Consider the following 21,452-nt stretch of genomic DNA (forward strand, 5'->3'; position numbering starts at 1 on the left):
GTCCAAGCTTCCTGACAGCCTCCTGATGCAGAACAGGCAGGCAGTGAGCTCCTTGGCTGTCAGCCCAAGGTGTGAGGTACAGGCTGCACCCTTGGCATGAACATGTGCTGAAGGTTCAGGAATCCAGCAGAAGTTTGCACGAGATGATCTGGAGATGATTTCTGTGCCTGGCAAGAGGCCGCAGCATCCGTCCAGGGTGATGCAGTTTTGAGCGCTTGCTTGGTCTGCTGTCCTGCACCAAATACAATGACACAGGGTTTGCTGAAAATGTCTCAGGAAATAGGAAGGGGATGGAGACAAAGGGGAGTCTGCATTTACACACTGGAGCTTGCCACATGCTAGGTGCTTCATATGTATTAAATTTTGCACTCTCTCCCAAGGTAGGAGAAAGAGCCTCGTTAACAGATATGGAAGTGACTCCAAGGAACTAAAGTGGCTTGCCTGAGATGACTCAGTTAAGTGGAAGAGTAGGGAGCAGAATTGATGATCAGGGTAATCTCCGATCTGCCAGTGGGAAAAGGGAGGAAAATTAGAGCTGAAACCACAGGGATGCACATGACAGCTGAAACTCCTGTGTTCTCGCCATGTATTTCTCCCCAGAATCTGAGGTTCTCATCTCACAGATAAGGAGACTGAGGCTTGGAAAGGTGTAGCCGTGAACCCCAAGTGGGCAGAGGCTTCACTGTGGTCTGGGCAAGCCCGTCCAGCTGGACACACAACTCTGGCTGGTGATGGGGAGGGAGAAAATTCCACCTATGGATCCTCTTGAGTTCCTGTGGTGGGACTAAACATTGGCACAAGACATTAACAGGCGCAAAATAAGTTTTAATTTGTGTACATGGATATCTCCTAGAAATGAGACCCAAAAAGAGGCCAAAACAGGCAGCTTTCATACTTCGTAGATAAAGACATAAGACATTTGTGAGGAATTGACAGGGCAAAGAAACATAGGCTTTGGGCGCTTAATTAGTGAAGACTTTAAGCAGAGCTTGGGTTCAGGGTAGTAAATTAAAACTGAAGATTTATACAGGCTTCTTGGCCCTGAAATCCCTGTTTCTGGGGATAAAGGTGTCCTCCCACCTCCAAATGCAGGGAAAGCCCCTTTCACGTGAGAGGTTTATTTCCTGTTTTTCAGTTTATTTCCTGTTTTAGGGAAGACAGAAGTATCAATATCTGTCTTACACTGACCATTTCTTAAGTAACTTTAATTCACAGTAATTAATATGCCACTGAGACGTGTTTGGGGGCAGTCCGCCTGGGTCCCAGGGCTAATGTCCAGATGAGTGAGGTGCCCCTGGTCAGGAGGGGCTGGGGTCCCACGGGCACAGGGGCAAAGGGAGCCTTAGTGAGAGAGTGAGTTGGGGGCTGGTCTTGCCCTGTGCGCACTGGGTTCCAGGACCAGGTCTGTATGTTAAGTCCAGCACCTTCTCTAGCAAGTCTGGGGGCTGCCCTGGCCGTCAGGGAACAAAGCTCACGGGACGTGTGACTAATTAGACATGCTCAGGCTGACTTATCCACGCCAGAAATTGACACGAAATGAGAAAAGAGTGAGATCTTGTCTTAGATGCGATCACTTTCTGCCGTGGATCCCGCTCTACCCTCCAAGTCCAAAATTTCTTTGCGTCTGGACACCCTTCTGCAGCCAACCTAGCCCCGCTTCCATGCATCCTGTGTCTGGGGTTGCCCTGTTTCACAGATATATCCTATTTTAAGCAACTACAGAGACGGTCTAGGAATAGAAGAGTTTCTCCCTAGTCTGCCACCCTTCCAAACAGCAGCAACTGAAGACAGTGCCCTTCAACTCACCTCATTTGCCATTTCTTCACATACCCAACATTTCGTTCCCCTCAACATTTCAACCAGCTTCTGAAACCACCCACTAAAGGGAGATGGCACTAGGCGTGTGAAGGTCAATTGGTGGTGGTTGATTGGGTTGGCTGGGCACCTCACGGAGCTCATGCTCTGTGGAAGATTATTTGCTATAAATCGGACATGCAGAGATAAAGCAACTCTACTTTTGTTCTCGAAGAGCTCACACTTTTTTTTGGCTTGGTGGGGGAGGGCATGGAGCTATAAAGAGACCACTCTATAGTGAGGTGCTTCTGTAGCAGGAATTCCTGGGTCCTCAGGGGCAGAAGCATACCCCCCCGTGTGAAGCAATCAGGAGGGCTTCTTGGAGCAGGACACCTCTAAAGAAACATCAAAGATTGAGTAGGCGTGAGCATGGGAACTAGATGGGGAAACACTGGAAACAGTGTCAGATTCTATTTGGGGGGCTCCAAAATCACTGCAGATGGTGATTGCAGCCATGAAATTAAAAGACGCTTACTCCTTGGAAGAAAAGTGATGACCAACCTAGACAGTATATTCAAAAGCAGAGACATTACTTTGCCGACTAAGGTCCATCTAGTCAAGGCTATGGTTTTTCCAGCGGTCATGTATGGATGTGAGAGTGGGATTGTGAAGACAGCTGAGTGCCGAAGAATTGATGCTTTTGAACTGTGGTGTTGGAGAAGACTCTTGAGAGTCCCTTGGACTGCAAGGAGATCAACCCTGGGATTTCTTTGGAAGGAATGATGCTGAAGCTGAAACTCCAGTACTTTGGCCACCTCATGCGAAGAGTTGGCTCATTGGAAAAGACTCTGATGCTGGGAGGGATTGGGGGCAGGAGGAGAAGGGGACGACTGAGGATGAGATGGCTGGATGGTATGACTGACTCGATGGACGTGAATCTGAGTGAACTCCAGGAATTGGTGATGGACAGGTATGCCTGGCGTGCTGTGATTCATGAGGTCGCAGAGTCGGACACGACTGAGCGACTGAACTGAACTGAACTGAACTGAGCACCTAAAAGGACGGTGGCCTGCTCAGAGTTGCTTTTTTGTTGATGAAAGCCCATCCATCCTGAATTAGAGATTAAGATGAGTGCCGGGTCACCTGAGACATCACCCGCTGTGAACGTGAGCAAGTCTTTGCCCATCTCTCCAGTGGAGCATCCCAAGGGCCCGAGTTTGCGCATTTGCTGGTGTCAGTTGGTGCCATGGATCCATGACCTCTTCAAGACAGCCGTTTCCTGTTTCCTGTGGTCTTGAAACAGAAGAGTGCAGTGCCCAACAGCGAGGGAGCCGCTGGCTGAGTACGTGAATTCATAACAACAGCCGAACGCTCTGGAAATGATCTGGCACTGCTCCGAGAGCCAGCCTTGTTTTACTTTATTTAACCTTGATCACAAGGAGGGAATTGGGGAAGAAGACAGGATTAGAGTGAAGGCATGGAACGAGCACCGTGGTAAAGAATCCGCCTGCAATGCAAGAGACGCAGGAGATGTGGTTTGGATCCCTGGGTCAGGAAGATCCCCTGGAGGGAGACATGGTAACCCACTCCAGCATGCTTGCCTGGTCTACAGTTGATGGGGTCTCAAAGACTCGGACATGACTGAGCACAATGACAGCACAAGGAAGGAGCAGTCCAAGACGCTGGCCTGTGAGCTGGACGAGAGTGTGGTCAAGCCAGTGAATTTCATTTGGGGTTTACTGTGCTCCAAACTGTAAGATCTGGGCATGACACAGACAAGCTCGAGAATTGGTTCCCTGGGCTTTAAATTCACTCCAGGGACAGAACTTAGAGCTGAGGAGCAAAGCTCCATTCCAGAGAGCCTTGATTAAATACCTACTTTGGACTGAGAAAGGCTTCCCTTGTGGCTCAGCTGCTAAAGAATCCGCCTGCAATGCAGGAGACCTGGGTTTGATCCCTGGGTTGGGAAGAACCCCTGGAGAAGGGAATGGCTACCCACCCCAGTATTCTGGCCTGGAGAATTCCAGGTACTGTATACTGCTTGGGGTTGCAACAAGTTGGACATGACTGAGCGAGTTTCGTTTGGACTGAAAAGAATGCCAGGTGATACTTGGTGTGTGTTACAGCGAGCAAGACCTCAGGGAGGGGGTTGCCTCTTAGGTTCTTTATTTTGCTTCTTTGTTCAGAAACTGCTTAGGTAAACCTGTGAGACAGAGAATCCAGCCTCCAGCATCATTTTGTCTCTGGCTTTAGGGACAAAGCATGCTGTTTCTTACGGTACTAAATGCTTGCTTTCAATCTGTACTGTGAATATTTTTAGATGTTCACAGGCATCGGTACATGTGCTTTGGACATCTTGATCTTGGGCTACATTTCAGTCATTGGCTGGAAGTAGGGAGACGTGCGGTAATAATACAGATATATCAATGCTGAAACGTAGTTTAAGAAAAAGAGAGAGAAACATGAAGTTTGACACAGGCTGTGTGGGTAATGACTCCATCTGCCCGTTTGCTTTTTCATCATTTGCTGGCTTCCTCCTGTCTGGAGGGGTTGGAGCTATGGGTCACCTTTTGTTTTCCAAGTAACTGTACTATCGTGTTACTCTTTCTCTCAGGACGTGTGCAATGACTGTCCCCCGGGCCCCCCAGGCCTCCCTGGTCTTCCAGGTTTTAAAGGGGACAAAGGTCTGCCAGGAAAGCCAGGGAGAGAAGGCACAGAAGGGAAAAAGGTAGGAACCAAAGAGACTTTGTTTTTATCATTGGGACGAAATGAATCATCTTGGAGATGCCAGCACTGCCTCTCTGGTACGCACTGGGAGGCGAGGATCATTGGGGTCACCTTGGGGACTGGTTCCTGCACCATTTACCACTTTGGGGGTGGGTTATACCCTTGAATGCACAGCCACACACCCTATCACCATCCGCCTTTGCTCAGACACGCTGAGGGGCAGGCAGGGGCCTGGGAATCCCATGGGAAATGAGTGAATGATATGGAAGTGGACGTGTTGCTGACGATGCTATATGTCGGGTCCAGACACTTATTCCTGCTGTTTTTTCTTTTTTTTCTCCCTGTTCCTGCTGCAGGGGGATGCTGGACCCAGAGGCCTCCCAGGGCCCCCAGGAATAGCTGGACCACAGGTCAGTGAACCGTCATAAAACTCACGTGTATCTGTTCTCATCTCACTGGTTAGCCTAAGTTTGAGGAAGAGTGATGCCCAGTGTAACGGGATCATGGTTTTAAAATCAGAAAACCCACATTCAAGGTCTCTCCTTTGCTCCGGCTGTCTCAGTGACCTTGGGAATGGGCCCTTGAACTTGTTGAGTCTCAGATTGCTCATCTACAAATACCTGAGTGGTTGGAAGTACAGATGAGCTACTGGATAGGGATGTGTAGTGATGGTTGTGATGTGAACTTTGGGGTCAGATAACTCTGAATTCGAGTTGAGCCATTGTTGCTGTGTGACCTTAGGCAAAATCTTTGACCTCTCTGGGCCTCACTTTCTCCAACCACTAATGATGTGAATAAAAACAACTGCAGAGAGAAGTGAGAGTTGAACATATCATACAGAAAAAGAACTTAGCACTTGAGAAAAGGATTAGTAGGGTGCTTGCTTCGGCAGCACATACACCAAAATCGGAATGATACAGAGAAGGTTTGCACGGCCCCTGCGTAAGGAAGACACGCAAGGTCGTGAAGCGTTCCGTATTTTTAGATGTATGGAGAGCGTAACATGGGAACTTACGTTACCATATGTAAAATAGATAGCCAATGGGAATTTGCTGAATGGCTCGGGAAACTCCAACAGGCTCTGTGTCATCCTAGAGGGGTGGGATTGGGAAGGGAGATGGGAGGGAGGTTCAAAAGGGAAGGGATATATGTATACCGATGGCTGATTCATGTCGAGGTTTAACAGAAAACAGGAAAATTCTGCAAAGCAATTATCCTTCAATAAAAAATAATTTTAAAAAAGAGTGTTATTAGGAAAGTGCTATAGAAATGCAGTGGGCATCATTCACTGTGCTGTGAGTGACGAGACACCTGTCTGGAACAGGCAGCATGACTCTGTAGGTTCATGGAGCTCGGAGGCTGGCATGGGAGGGGGGAGCTGGCACGCAGTTGTGGAACAGGCAGGCGTCAGGGCTGCAGCTCTCAGGCCCTCGGTCATGTCAGTGTTCAGTGCTAAGGGGGAGAGAGTGTGTAGGCTGGCGTGTAGGCAGGGAGCAGACATCCACGCTGCCCTGGGGGGCTCTCTCTTGTCAGCTCTGTGCTGCTGTGACCTCTGTACATCACTCTACCCCAGCGTTCAGGGACGCGCATGCCACTATGTCACTGTGTTTCTCTGGGACTCGGTATGGTTCCTCTGATGGGGGTTGCAGCATGCAATCGTCAGTGGGAGAGAGACCACAGGAGCAAGACCCTTGACGTGGGAATCCAGTCTCAGCAGTGACCCTGGGCTGGCTTCTTGCCTCCCGGCCCTTCCCGTTCCTCCTGGTGAACGAGGACCTGTGGGAGGGCAGAGACCCTCCGGGCTTCTGGCCCTGACAACTGCTCAACGATGCTCCCACCTGCGCCTGGCGCGTTGTAAGCCCTCCGTCAGTGCCTGGGGCAAAGACTGAGGTGAGGACCTGGGTGGAAGGTGTAACCAAGCTAAATGAGACTCTAATGCAGTATTGTGAAATGTTTACAATGAATGAAGTAGATCCATGAGGAACAAAATACCAAAATGTTAAGTCAAGATGAGACCCAGCCTATGTGAGACCCTCGTTTTCCTGATAGTGCTCAATCGTGTCCCCTTGTTCATGGCAATTTCTGCCCCTTCGGAGCCCTGTGTTTATTTCCATTTTCATATTTTGTTCATCTTCCATTATTTTGCATAAATTTTTTAGTAGAAAAGAAAAATATTTTTAATCACTTAAGAAATTTACCACTTAAAACATATGGTACGATTTTCCAGCTTAAATACAGACATATTCAGAAGTTCTCAAGTAGGAAGGGATATAGATTTATATTGGATAGGTGATGAAATTCTTCATTTTCCATTAATTTTGACTTCTAAAAATATGTCATTGACATATTCTTTATCTCCAGTCTGAGGTTTATGGGGCCCCTGGGTGAGTGCTCCCTTGCCTCACCCTAGGCACAGCCCTGAAAGATGGGGTTGGGGCCATTATATTTGCTATTAAAAGGTAAGGAGGCAAACAAAAATGCTGAGATGTGACACCAGCTGGGAGCCTGTGGGGCATCAGGATGGAAAACAGCCAGGTGTCCCAGGCCCTGGCTGGCAGGTTAAGAGAACTCATGTTTGTTGTGCAGAGACTCTGAAGTTGTATAGGGTTTTGACAAAACCAAGACTCCTGCTTTGGGAACTGAAGACATCAGGTCTCAGGGTAGATAGAACTGGAGGTTCTGCCCTGGGAAAGTGTTAGGCTAGGAGACACCGGCACAGCTGAGCATCCTCTGTGCCATTTCCTGAGATTCCGCTTCTTTTCTGAGGTCGTAAGTGGTGGCTAAACTCCTTGCTTGAAGGATTCTGCAGGTGGGTCATTTCAGCTCATTCTCAGTACGCGACCTTTGCTGCCAGCTTGCCAGCTTCTGGGTTCTACCTCTGCCATGTGATAACCTTTATTCAGAGAAAGGAAAGCAGATCAATTAAACAGATAAGGCGTTCCCTCCACTAAGGAGGAACTGTTTTCTCAATCAGCCCAACCACTCCTGAAGGGCTGGTGTCTTGGGACAATGACTCTGCCTTTCTTCTTTTATAATTCCCTTCAAGGGAGGGTTTGTTCCTTTTCAGAGTCAGAGAAAGTCAAAGAAAGCTTCCATCCAGGAAAAGAACAGAAATCAGTGCTGCTTCTGAAAGACAGGGTGTTTTGTTTCTCTACTTGGGAGTCTGTGGTGGCCTTGTTCTCAGGGTCACCCTACACAGTGAGATCTCAGGGAGCTGCAGGAGACATCATACCTAGTGTATTAAGGACCAAAGACCAGATTACCTGCTTTATAATGTCATCTCCTATGGTGGTGAGCATCATCCTTGGAGGTGGAGATAGTGTTCTACTTTACATATTAGAAAACTAAGGTTTAGCAAGATTAAATGCCAATATTACAATACTACTACAAAACTAGTAGGTCAAAGTGAATTCTTGAAGTCCAGGTCCCAGACCCCCGCTGGTTAGTATGCTGTTACACCTCCAGGAGGGGCTTCCCTGCTGGCTCAGCAGTAAAGACTCCATCTGCAAAGCAGGAGATGCAGGTTTGATTCCTGGGTCGGGAAGATACCCTGGAAAAGGAAATGGCAACCCACTCCAGTATTCTTGTCTGGACTATCCCATGGATAGAGGAGGAGCCTGGCGGGCTGCAGTCTACGGGATCCCAAGAGTTGGACACAACTTAGTGACTAAACCCAGTAATGCTATCACCAACACCAGCACCAAGGAAAGCACCCAAGGAGACTCAAAGCTGCTATCTATTGATTCACTGCCTCTGGCACTGACTCTTAATAGCTTTCCCTTTCTTACCAACTGTGGCTGGGAAGATGAATCGCACTTGTTCAGTCACCCAGTCATGTCCAACTCTTTGTGACCCCATGGACTGTAGCATGGCAGGCCTTCCTGTCCCTCACCATATCCTGGAGCTTGCCCAAGACCAAGTCCATTGCATCAGTGATGCCATCCAGCCATCTTATCCTCTAACCTGCTCTTCTCCTTCTGCCCTCAGTCTTTCCCAGGATCAGGGACTTTTCCAATGAGTCAGCTGTTTGCATCCGGTGACCAAAATACTGGAGCACCAGCACAGGTCTTTCCAATGAATATTCAGCATTGATTTCCTTTAATATTTACTGGTTTATCATGCCTGGGGACCCACAGGCTTGCCTTGGTTTTTGGCTCCAAACTCAAGCTTGTCTCTATGCTCTTTGTTCAATCCATGCCTCTCTCTAGAAAACAGAACAGAGGGCTGTTTCATTTCCTTTCTGTTGAACTTGGCTTATCAAACAGGATCTCTGTCAGACTTGTGGACCTCATGATTAATTTGTAAATTGAAAACGCTGCCCACAGTGGAGTATTTGTGGTCATTGTTAGTGTCTTTTATAACCAGAGGCTCTAGGAATTCACTGGTCACAGGCTTCATCAGGAAGGTTTGACTGTTTGTGACTGTGATCCAACATCTGGGGACTCCAGAGATTTTTCCTGCTTATTTGCAGCTGCTGTCTTTGGATTTTGGGTCTGGGGAGGTAAATGACACCATCAGCTCCAGAGCTTCATTCTGGAGCTTTCAGACTGCGTAAGATACTGAATAAGGGGAGGAAGCTGAAAACAGTGGCCCCCATTATGATCACCATCCATGCAGAGGAAGAAGAAGCGAGATGGTCATCAGACCATGACCTTCTAATGAGTCAGATGTAAAAGCCCCTTTGAGTTTGGAAATGCTGATTATTCTATCCTTCGTGAAAAACATGGTTTTCTTTTTGTCCACATGCCCACACATCATGTGGTGGGAACTGCAGGCGCTGGGCTTGCTAGGTGAGTAGAAGACCTCATTGGAGGTTCTGGACAATTCCGGGAGGCGGAGATAAAACCTCTTTTGCTGTTATTAGAACTGCCAGAAAAGGCCCTGGAATCCCATTCTTCCCAGAAGACAACCCAGAGCCATTTAGTCCATGCTCTCTTCAGAAGTCTCTATTCATCCACAGCTGCCTCAGTCCTGAGAGAGTCCCACCAGGCATGCCCTTAAACAGCTCCCTTCCAAGTCAGGAGGAATAGTGTTAGGTCGGATATGGGCCATGTCTTCTAGGGCTTGATGTGTTGAAGAAAGATCTAGAAGGTGATGACTCTTAAGCAAAATCAGACTGGGGCCAAGGCCATCGGGAGCAGTGAGTGGTCAGTGGTTCCCCAGCCTGGTTCTGCCTCTTATTAGCTGAGTGAATTGCACTGACTGATCATAAGACTTGGGGAACCGGGGCTTTTCTGAAGCTGGGGTCCCTCATCTGTAAAAGTAGGACTGCATGGTTCATCTCCCAGAGGATTAAACAAGGAAACATTTACAAAGCGCCAGGCATGGTGCCCAGCACATAGGTAGGAAGTCCTGGATGCATGTAACTGTGGATGGTCCTCCTTACTGTTCCTCCTTTTGAGTTAATAACAACTATGACAGATTGCCAGGAGGAGAGTTAAATGATTTTAAGGAAAATAATGCCATGGGGCAGAGGTCACCAGTGAAGGCTACCTGGAGGAGGAGGTAGGATTTTTTTTTTTTAACATTTATTTATTCAGGTCTCAGTTGCGGCATTAGGATCTCGCTGTGTTGTGTGGGACCTTTCGTTGTGGCATACAGACTCTCAGAGTTGTGGTGTGCAGGCTCAGTAGTTGTGGCAGTCTAACTTAGTTGCCCCTCGGCATGTGGGATCTTAGTTCCCTGGCCAGGGATCGAACCTGATTCCCCTGCGTTGCAAGGTGGATTCTTAACCACTGAACCACCAGGGAAGTCCCAAGAAGTAGGATTTTACTTGCATTGACAGGCATTCTTGGGGAAAGGTTTCTAAGCAGAGAAATAGCACACAAATTTTCAGGGACAAAATTTCTGAGAATAGCAGAGGCTTACTAATTTGAGAAAATTTAGGCCATGCTCTCAAAAATTTGTAAAATCCTAGAGAGAATTATCTGCTTGATGGATTCACAAAAGCTAACATCCTTAGAGCAGACTCTGCTATGAATATAACCTCTAAATAATTGTTGTATTATGTACTTAGTACATGATGGCATGGGGGAAATATATTTAAAAACCAAACAGAACCTTCTCCCAAACCAGAAGGTAGAACTGAAATAATTATTTTTTTGCACAAGCATTAAACCAGAATATTATAGGTGCTGCAGGCAATTCTGCCAAGAGCTTGTAAAGACAAAGGAACCTCACCTTTTCTATGGTCAAGCAGCTATGACTGATGATGTATGTGTCCTCAAGGTGAATAGTAATTAGTCCTCACATAAAAGGACCACATAGCACTGTTTGTCATGTTCAGCCTGATTCACCCAGTAATTGGACTAATGGTCTGCTTTAGTGAATTAGCTTCAAACAAAATAAAAACAAACTGCTTACATCTTTTTGCCTGGAGGTAGTTCTGCAGCTTGGAAAAATGGACCCAGAAGTTAGGCTCCTAGTTTCCTACAGCATCTGGCTGATGGGGGTTTATTTCCCTTGCTGATTACATTTCAAAGAGATGTTCCCAGATCCTCGAGAAATATTTTCCTGGGTCCTTTTTGTTGTTGTTTAGTCGCGAAATTGTTTCTGACTCTTCCATGACCCCATGGACTATAGCTCACCAGGCTCCTCTGTCCCTGGGTCTTCCCAGGTGAGAATTCTGAAGTGGGTTACCATTTCCTTCTCCAGGGCATCTTCCCAACCGAGGAATCAAACCCATGTCCCCTGCACTTGCAGGCAGATTCTTTACCACTGCACCACCTAGGAAGGCCATTCCTGGGTCCTAGAACCGGCAAAAGGCTTACTGACCTTTGAAAAGGGCTGATATCCATTTCCAAGAGACAGAGAAAGAACTCACAGTGTCACGTTTTCTAAAGTCAGTGCTCTGATATAAGGGCTTGTGGTGCGAGTTTCTTCTGTCCTTTTCAACAGGAAAAGCGAAGCCCTTTCAGTGCATCCTCAGTGAACATCTACCGCAGAAAGCCAAGTTTGCAAAGTAGTAAACTAGTAAAGTTCCTGGAATGCAGAATCCAGGATGGCAGCTTGTTGCTTGGTTTATTTTTTTGTTTTTAATCTGTTTTTTCTTGATGGCTATATTCTTGGTGCGTTAAAAGGTTCCGAGAACATGGTTAGCGTAATCAGTCAGGCTTCCAGACTAAAAATCGAGTGCTCTTGACATTATGAGACCAGCGGGACAAAGCATCGTGACCTAAAAAAATAACCAGGAAATTAACTTGATCAGGAGGAGACAGTTTGGACACAGATCTGGATGAGGTGACAAATATTATTTATTTATTTTTTCAGCTGTGTGACCTCAGGTGAATGACTTAACCTCTCTGGTCCTCAGGACTCTTATCTTTATGCTCTGATAATAACCCCCTACCTCACTGGGTAGTTTTCCTGGCTGAATGGGATGATGTGGACACATCGAATGCTGTTTTGCATCAGCTCAGGATATAAACAAAGAAATGCATGAAGTGGGACCTCATGTGGAATCTGGCAGAGTGCCCAGCTGAGCAGGGGCTCTGTAAATGTCAGCCCTCTTTTTTGGAAGGAAGTGAGTCAGGCTTGGGGGTGGCAGTGTGTGCTTTGATCCCCAGCTGCGGTGGAGGAGACAAGGACAACTGCGGAGATCCTTGAGCTGCTGACATTTTAGTTGTTGTGGGATGAGGGTTGGAACCACTCTAAGCCCAGACTGAGGACTGGGAATTGAGAGGAAACCATTTACTTTTAAGGCAGTCATCCTTAATGTCGGAGAAACAGTGTGAGATTACGAAGTGGCCTGCAGACAGTGTGCTGGCTTTATAGATCTTAAAAGAATAGACACGAAGTAAATGAAGTAAGGTTGCTCAGTCGTGCCCGACTCTTTGCGACCCCATGGACAGTAGCCTGCACCAACGCTCCTCCGTCCATGGGATTTTTCTAGGCAAGAGTACTGGAGTGGGTTGCCGTTTTCTTCTCCAGGGAATCTTCCTGACCCAGGCGTTGAACCCAGGTCTCCCACATTGTAGACAAACTCATTACTATCTGAGTTACCAGGGAAGTCAAAAAAAGAATAGACATAATTACATGCAAAAATGTTGCAACAAATGTTCTTCCCCTCTGAACCTATTTTTTCCCCTGTACACAAAAGCATTTGGCACTTTACAGACGCTGGAAAACCTAACCCTCCCAATATACCAGAGAGGAGGCTAGGGTGTTATTGGGTAATTATGGTCATCGACGAACTGTTGGTATGGTACAGTGTCTGGATGGAAGAGGGCTGGGCGTGATGTTTCAGTGAGAGAATTGCAGGATTTGGGAGTCTGGAAGGACCCTCAGAGACAGGCCTGCCACCCACCACCTCCGCTTCTTCATCGACTGAATGAACAAACAGGGCAAAGAAGGAACACGATCTTTCAAAGATGCAAAGGTAAGGGAAAACAGGCCTGGAACCACAGCCAAGACTGATTAATTGCCAACAGTTTTAATGCATAATGCATTCTTTCAAAGGAGCTACAGTGTTTTTTTGTTCAATAACATTTTACTGGAATGCACTTGTTAACCTGGTAAGCCTAAGTAGGTGACAGTTAAGAGAGATCGGAACCTTTGAATGGTACTTTCCGGATTAGTGTGTAACACTGTATTTTTGGTAGGTTGTACGCTGTGTCTCGGTGACCGTGATAATGGAGATGACGGTGATGTGCAGGAGGAGGGGGATAGAGGTGCTAGTAGTGAGTGACGGAGGTGGTGGCGGCAGTGAAGAGGATGATGGCATAGCTGATGGGGAGGATGAGGATGGTAGCGGCACGGGCACTGATCATGGTGACGGGTGAGGAGGAGGGAGAGAAGGATGATAGTCACGGTGCCGGGGAAAGATGGCAGGGCCGGTGGTGGTGGTGATCCTGATGGTGAGGATTGGTAAGGTGAGGAGGGTCGTGGCTGTGATGGTGATGCCGCAGTGGCGGCAGCAGTGACGATGGCGATAATGACTGTGGCAGGGCGAGACTGGTGAGAGCCCTGAGGCCACCACTGCTCTAGGCGCTTTATGGATTTTAACTCATTTCTTCCTCACAGCAACCCCATGACAAAGAGTCTACTGTTACCATTCCCGTTTTTTAAGTAGGAAGCAGAAGAGTTGAAACACCTTGACCAGTGACACACAGTTAGTAAATGACAAAATCAGGATTCCAGGACAGAAGAGTAAAGATGATTATCGCTCTTACTGTATTTTGAGCTCCATGCTAAGTATTTCCCATGTATTATTTGATTTCATTCTCCCAGCATTTCATGGGGTGGGCGATCATTATTCTGTTCATTTTGTAGATTAAAAAAGCCCCACAACTCGGGCTTTCAATGACCTTCTCAAGGTCATGTACCTGTTTGGGCCCCCAGCACAAACCTAATGAGAAGCTGATGAGGAATGAGTGAATGAAGGCAACACAGAATCTTTCTTTCGCAAAGGAGCTCTGGCAAGATTTTCTGCAATTTTCTTTCTTTTTTTCTCCTAAGGGGAGCAAAGGAGAACACGGTGCCGATGGTGAGACTGGACAGAAAGGTGACCAGGTGAGAGCTTGTTTTGTGAGAAATTGTCCACCCTGAAGGAGCAGCACTGGTTTTCCCTAAGTAATTTTCACTCCACCATTTCGGAAATCTTTTCCTGTCTCTTCTTTGTCTCCGGTGGATTTTTTTTTTTTTTTAATCAGGATTTCATAGTTTCCACCTTGGTTCATTGTCACACTCCCCGTTCCCAATCATCTGAGGAGCCTACCTTTTTTTTTTTTTTTAATATATATTAAAAAATTTTGTGCTCACTTACCTTTAGTGCTTCTCGCTCGCTGAAACAGTAGTCATTCTTTACCGAATGCACAATGCTGCGTTCTTTCCTGAAGGCAATGGCACCCCACTGCAGTGCTCTTGCCTGGAAAATCCCATGGATGGAGGAGCCTGGTGGGCTGCAGTCCATGGGGTCGCGAAGAGTCGGACATGACTGAGTGACTTTCACTTTCGCTTTTCACTTTCGTGCATTGGAGAAGGAAATGGCAACCCACTCCAGTGTTCTGGCCTGGAGAATCCCAGAGACGGAGGAGCCTGGTGGGCTGCTGTCTATGGGGTCGCACAGAGTCGGACACGACTGAAGCGACTTAGCAGCAGCAGCAGCAGCCCTCCACTTCTGCCGTATGACTCTCCCCTGTGAGAGCCTATCCATCCCTGCTGGACCACTTCTCCAAACGCCTTGTAAAATGGTCCCCATGACGATGTGGTGCTCTTCCTGCTGGTCTGAGCACTGTCCCCCATCATTGCGCAGCCAGAGCAGCAGCAGCCTTTCTGCCTTTAGACCGACCGCTCTGCTTGTGCGTTGCTTCTGCCACCCTTTCCCCCCTTTCTTTCTCCTGTCCTCTCTCCACATGCCCCTGCCTTTCCTTCTAAGTCTTCATCCATCTCTTCTTGGTAAACCCGCTCCATGCCAGGCCCCGCCCCAGGCTCTGAGGTTCAGGTTGAGCGGTGGGCAAATCCCTGACCCTCAGCGACAGGTGAGGCTCGGGGGCAGAAACCCGAGGGGCAGGGAGATGAGCACTGCATTGGATGACGTACTCAGCAAAAATGTTTCTGTCCTGAAAAACCGTGTTTGGATTACTCTCAATAGTTTTCAACAGCAGTGCTCTCTAGACCGAACGTTGCAGCTTGCGTTTTCCTGTGGAAGGAGGTGAAGGCGGAGGGCAGGGAAGCCATTTCTTTCATGGCGGTTAGCTTGGTTTGCTAACTTTGCTGTACTGCATGAACGCTGAGGTGCTCTGCTTTGCGCCATAACCGGTTTAGCTCATTCTGTAATGCACAGACTCCCTTCTACACAGGGGCATGACTCTCTTTCTTAAAATAATTGTAATATTCTCAGAGATGCCATAATTCAGGTAACTGAGCGATTTCCATTGTGGGTATAAGTTGTGTATACGCATTTACTTGCTTTTAAGTTTTTCTTATGGGATACTTCAAACATATCAAAATAAGTGTGTCGAGACTTCCCTGGTGGCCAGCTGGCTGGGACTCCGCGCTCCCAACGTGGACACCTGGGTTCCATCCCTGGTTGGGGAGCTGGACCCCACATGCCCCAGCTGAGGGTCCCACATGCCATAACTGAGACACACAGCAGCCAAGGAAATAAATACATATTTTTAAAAAACGTGCTTCATGTTGATGTATGGCAAAACCAATACAATATTGTAATTAGCCTCCAATTAAAATAAATAAATTTATATTAAACAAAAACTGTGCTTAGTCTCTCCGTCATCCCCGACTTTTTGTGACCCTGTGGACTACAAGCAGCCTGCCAGGTTCCTCTGTCCTTGGGATCTTTTCGGGTGAGAGTATTGGAGTGGGCTGCCGTTGCTTCCTCCAGGGGGTCTTCCCTGGCCCAGGGATTAAACCCGCATCTCCTGTGTCTCCTGCATTGCAGGCAGATTCTTTTCCAGGCGGATTCTTTTCTCACTGAGCCATTGGGGAAACCCCATTAAGAAAATAAGAGAGTGTAATAAAAAGTACCCCCTTGGACTTCTCACCTGGTCACAGCATCTTGAAAGATGCTCTATAGCCACTCTTGTTTTCATCTGTAGACTTCTTCCTCATATTCTTTTGAAGTAAATCCAGTTCCAGGGTAGATTGCTAGACACTCCCTCATACCTTTTGATATAAATATAAATATGTAGATTTATGTATACACACACACACACACACACACACACACACACACACACATATATCCAGAATTGTTATCAGAGTTAGGAGATGGCTTCTGGCTTGTTATCTGAAATCTGTAGTTGCACAAAGTAAAAAGCCTTTGGGGAAACATTTAAAATAATCGTCTTGTGTTTTCCTAGGGTCATCCCGGAGTTCCTGGTTTCATGGGCCCCCCAGGGGACCCCGGACCACCAGTAAGTAATTATTCAGAATGCCTTCCTCTTCTGACCTTGCCATTGGTATGCACTGCGGTGGCCATATTTGTGAACAACCTTGTAGGGAATTGATTAGGTTGCTATCATTTAGTTTCACGAACATCTGGTTGTTTCAAAATGTATTATTTCATGTAGGAAATTTCTTTACACTCTATTTGCCTGTGTTACTGGATTTGGTGACATCCGACGATCAGCAAAAAGAAAAACTGATCAAGATAGCAATAGTATAGATCATGGGAAAAGGCGTTGGCCTGAAGGGAGAAGGGACATTCGAGAGGCAACCACTGTCATAAAAAGCGCCCAGTTCATGAATGAGTCATGATGTGGCCGCTTCTGTATTCCTGAGACTTTGCCTGCACCTGGGCCAATATAGGCACCTGATAAATGTATGTGAAACGACTGAATAAAGACTGCTGAACGGTATAAATAAAGTCCTGTGAGAGCTTGCTTACTTGTTATCCTGTGTTTAGTTACTCCCTGCAGTGTTCCTGGTTTGGGTTGGCCACCAGACAGGCACAGAAAAAGGCTATTGTCATCAGACCTACGATAACAGAAAACCCTCTAGGAGTCTCTTAGTATGTGCCTGGTACAGGTTAACTCTTTGTATTTATACCTTACTCAGATTAAATGAGTGCTATCTTTTTCTTTTTCTCCATTTTACAAAGGAACTGAGATGGCAGAGGAATAAAATAACTTCCCTGGGGCCATACAGCTCTCAGTGGGGACCCGGGACATGGACTCAGGAAGTCTGGCTCTGAGAAGGTGCTCTCCTAACTGGTGCCCTCGATTCTGTGCTACGCACTTTGTGGAACATTGCCTCACTTGCTCCTCACCCCCTTGTGGCCCGGGCAGTGTTACTGCCTACCTTCTATGGACGAGGACAGCTTAGAGGTCTTGTACCATTCCCTCAGAGCCAGTAAGCAGCAATGCATTCATTAATCTAAAGAGCCTCTGCCTTTATCACCCAGCCAGCCCGGCTCCTCATTCATTGATTTATTGAAGAACTGTTGAGTGTCTGCTATCTCCAAGGCACCACTTTAGTTCCCAATAAACACAGTGATAAACACTAGGAGGTCAGGTGGACATAAAAGCTGGAGAAAATATAAACAGAAAAGGGGCGGTGAGGAGCAGGGGCTTGCAGTTTTGAATCTGGAAGTTGGGAAATATCTCACTGAGGACCTGGTGCCTGAGCTACAATGAGGAGGGCGGGATCTGAGCTCTGACACGTGCCGGTTTCGACTGCACGCAGAGGGAACGGCGTGCCCAGGAGCCCTGGGGCAGAAGAGTGTCTGGGGCTCACTTCACACCACTTCCTCACCTGTGTGGAGTGCTTCCTCCCTTGCATTCTTCATCCCTGGGTTGATACAGACAGTCATCTTCTTTAGCTCCCTGGAAGATATTATACGTCCAGTTGTATATTTCTTGCCTTGTGTCCCAAAGTGTTCCCTGATATTAGCTGAAAATGTCCTCTCTGAGGGGAGGCTGTTTATTCCTCTTGCCTATGGATAACTGGCCGGTGAGTGCTTTGGCCTGTCCTGCCGTCCTCCCAGCATCTTTGTGTTCCCAGAGGCTATTGCAGCCTGATGGGAGAGGCAGAGCACCTCTGAAATACTCCCAGTTCAGGCAGCTGCGAAGGGGCGTAGGGTGCCAATTCTGTGCATTGCCTCATGCCCAAAGAAGAGGTGCCGATGACTTCCATTCAGATACACGACCAACTGGCTTTCTGGTTTACCTTCCTCAGGGAGCAGACGGAATAGCAGGAGCTGCCGGACCACCAGGAATCCAGGGACCCCCAGTAAGTTCCTCAATGGACAGGATCTGCCTTCAGCATGTGTTTGGAACTTCCCAGAACTTCAGGTGTTTGCCAGCCCTGCCCTGGTCCTCCCTGACTCCCGTGGCCCATGTTCCAAGGGTCGAATGACTACTTGTCGACCGCAGGAGGAGTTGCTTTCTGTTAGGACCCTGGTTACCCAGCCTGTAAATGGCAGGTTTGGATGAAATGACCTGGCCATCAGCTGTTCCAAAATTCAGTTTACGACCAGTTCACACTGGCTCAAGGTTTAGCCCCATCTCTCTGGTCCTTTCTGGTGTGGTTTCCACTTGGAACAGGCACAGGAGACTAGAAAGCCTGGAGCTGCTCCGTCCTGAGCCTGTGGTATGAGCGGCATGTCAGGCAGGAGTAGCCCCTGTGACTCAGCTGTTCAGAAAGCCCTGAGTGAAATGAGAGTGAATTTAAGAGTGAAAACAGAAGTTGCAGATCCTAAAAGCACACAGGTCGATTTGGTTGGAACCTGAGACTTTCATCTCAAAAACCAGCATTAAATTCATTGCATGAAGCTGTGGGACCATTCTTGGCTTCAGCACCACAGAGCAAAGGTGAACATTACTTTAGCAGGCATTGTGTTTGTAGTCACTACATGCATAGTCTCTTAAAGGGATTTACAGTCCCCTAAAACCTCTTATCTCATCTGATGGCCTCTTATCAATAGGAATCATTGTCTCTATTTTATAGACAAGGAAAGTGGGCATCAGAGAAATGCCACCAGCTCAGGGGCAGTGAGGAAGTGTCAGGGCCAGGTGCAGACCCCACTCTAGGGAAACCTCAGGGTCGTGTTCCAGGTAGGGCTATTGCTAGTAAGCAGGTCAGCCCTGCCCTGGTATCCCTGCAGTCTGGTGCCAGGAACACTTTAGGGGTCAGCCAGGAGAACTCCTTTTCCTCAGATGAGAAGACAAAGCAGACGGGGTAAGGTCACTCATCCAAGGTCATTCAGAAAATTAATATCCAAGTTAGGAGTGAAGTCAGTTTGAAAATTTCCATTTTGGCGTTCTTTCTGTTAACTCCACGCTCATCCCATGTGTGGGATGGTGGGTTAGGGGTAGGGGGATGCCAAGATTAAAAAGTAAGAGCCACGTGGTTCTTTTTATGAGTATCATCTGGCTGATCCTTTAGAAGCAGCCCACCTAGAAGTTCCAGGCTGAATAAAATATGAACCATACTGCAGGCAGCTTTTAATTGATTCTCAGACAGAAAAAGATTGCCCTGATAAAAACTAACTTACTGTTTGCCCGAGGAAAATAAGATTTGGGGCCCAGATGTAAATCCTCACATTCCTAGGAATTAAACGACATTAAATAAGACATTGATTCTGTCCTTGCAAATTACCCCTGTGCTTGAAGCTGTCCACTGTCCTCATATTTAAACATAAACATCAAACCACAAAACAGCTGAAGTTTTCTTGGCACAAGCAATGAGTATTGGTAGTTAAAAAACAGAAATAAAATTAAACAAAGAATTTACACAGGGAGAGAAATCTAAAACATTCCTATTGCATTTTGAATTAAAACATATAAACCACTTGCCAGTTTTTTTGACACAGAGGGAAGGCCCTCATTTTTATTTCTGTTCCCTTGAATAGAGTCTCTTGTTATTATGTTATAGAAAGAACATCCACCCATTTACTATTTGTTGTTTTTTAAAAAAGTAGTTTGAATATCTAGCAACACCTGTGAAGCAGTTTGAATGTAGGATCCTAGTTTGTTAGGATTTTTTGCTAATCTTTTATAGCTATCTTCTGATGGTACAGCTATCAGCTATCTGTTTAGACAGTGAGTGTCTCACCTTTATCAAGTATTTTCAACATCTTAATTTGCATGAAATGATCGTGGTTTTTCTTCTTTCCGTCTAAATTGGGTAATCTAATGAAAAATTAAATTGATAATTTCTATGGCATGCAACAAGTCATGAAAACAGGCTTAGGAACAACCATACTAATTCCTTATTGAGTCTTCAGCTCACCTGATTGGAGCAAAAAGACCCTGAACAGTGAATATTTCAGTCTTGGGGGCCATATGGTCTCTGGTGCAGATAATCAGTTCTGCCATCGTAAGGTGAAATCAGCCACAGACTGTGTGTAGACTAGTGTGTGAGACTGTGTTCTGATGAAACGTTGTGCAAATGAGCTGAGAGCCAGAGCTTGGTGACTCTTGTCCTAGACTCCTAGTGTTTACATAGTAGGACCTCTGGAATAATAAGCACCTGTTAATAATAAAAATTATTATTATAACAGGTAATAACAGATAACAATAATAATTATCTGTTATAATAATAATAGCTCTGTTATCACTATTTAAAAATACCTCATGTGATCGAATATTTGGCCCAAGTTGACAAAAAACCCACTTTATTTGTTAATGTGTTTGCAGGTGTTGTGATGCAGGGAGGGGATGACATTTTTTTGTTTGCTTTGTGATTATTTTACGTTGGTGTAAGTGACAGTGTCTCTGGGTAATCTCAAATGTCATGCAACATAAGTTTACAGAAATGTTTACAAGTGGTCGTCAATTCCAAATGTGGAATGTGGATTAGAGTGTAAAACCTGACGTCAGTGTCTACTGCGAAGGAGAAGCAACGACAGGAGATTCGGAAGTTATCAGGGCTTCTGAAATACTCATGGTAGAGACACAGGGTGATATAAATGAGCCCACTGGGATAAAAATGGTAACACTGATTACCCCATCTGGTTGACTGTGGAGTGTATTTCTGGTGACTAAAATGGAAAGGAAGTATTAATTAAGGCAGCTTGGTAAACACAATCCTTCAAAGTCGATTTCATAGAGGAAAAGGGATACTAAACGCCGCCATGGATGGTAAAAAGTTGGGGAACCTCTGGATCAGAGGGCGGCAGTAACAAAACCATCTGCTGTGTGTGTCCCCTGTCAGTTCTTTTCTTGTCCCGCGTCCTGTGTGCAGAAGCCCTGCAGGTGCTGTCTGTGCTGGGAGGCAGGCTCCTGAGATGTGGGCTGTTTGGGGACAGAGCACAGAGTTGGATCTGGACCCAGGCCTCATGGACCCCCTAAGCCTCTTCCCACTGTGCCTTCCAAGTCCTAATTCCCCCTGAGTCTATGTAATAAGGCCAGAGGGAGTCTGCACACCAGCTGTGTGATTCTGCCCTGCCCAGGCACCTCCCTGACCTGCAGAGAAGCAGCTCCTGGAAAGGAACAAGGTGGATGAGGACTCCTTCCAGACCACGAAGGCGA

The 21,452-nt window shown here is 46.8% G+C and overlaps 1 protein-coding gene and 1 non-coding gene across 2 annotated transcripts in view; both read left to right on the top strand.

Annotated features, from left to right (window-relative positions):
- COL22A1 (collagen type XXII alpha 1 chain) overlaps window positions 1–21,452 on the top strand; it is a 224,743-nt gene that overhangs the window by 176,361 nt on the left and 26,930 nt on the right. The window contains exons 45-49 of the mRNA XM_069600933.1: window positions 4,409–4,522; window positions 4,878–4,931; window positions 13,978–14,031; window positions 16,341–16,394; window positions 18,157–18,210. Coding sequence (XP_069457034.1) covers window positions 4,409–4,522; window positions 4,878–4,931; window positions 13,978–14,031; window positions 16,341–16,394; window positions 18,157–18,210 — 330 coding nt within the window. The remainder of the gene's footprint in view (window positions 1–4,408; window positions 4,523–4,877; window positions 4,932–13,977; window positions 14,032–16,340; window positions 16,395–18,156; window positions 18,211–21,452) is intronic.
- Window positions 5,398–5,504, top strand: LOC138446358 (U6 spliceosomal RNA). Its single transcript, XR_011259295.1, has one exon. It is a non-coding gene; the product is annotated as a U6 spliceosomal RNA (small nuclear RNA).

Source organism: Ovis canadensis, chromosome 9 (assembly GCF_042477335.2).
Source record: "Ovis canadensis isolate MfBH-ARS-UI-01 breed Bighorn chromosome 9, ARS-UI_OviCan_v2, whole genome shotgun sequence".
Lineage (NCBI taxonomy): Eukaryota > Metazoa > Chordata > Mammalia > Artiodactyla > Bovidae > Ovis > Ovis canadensis.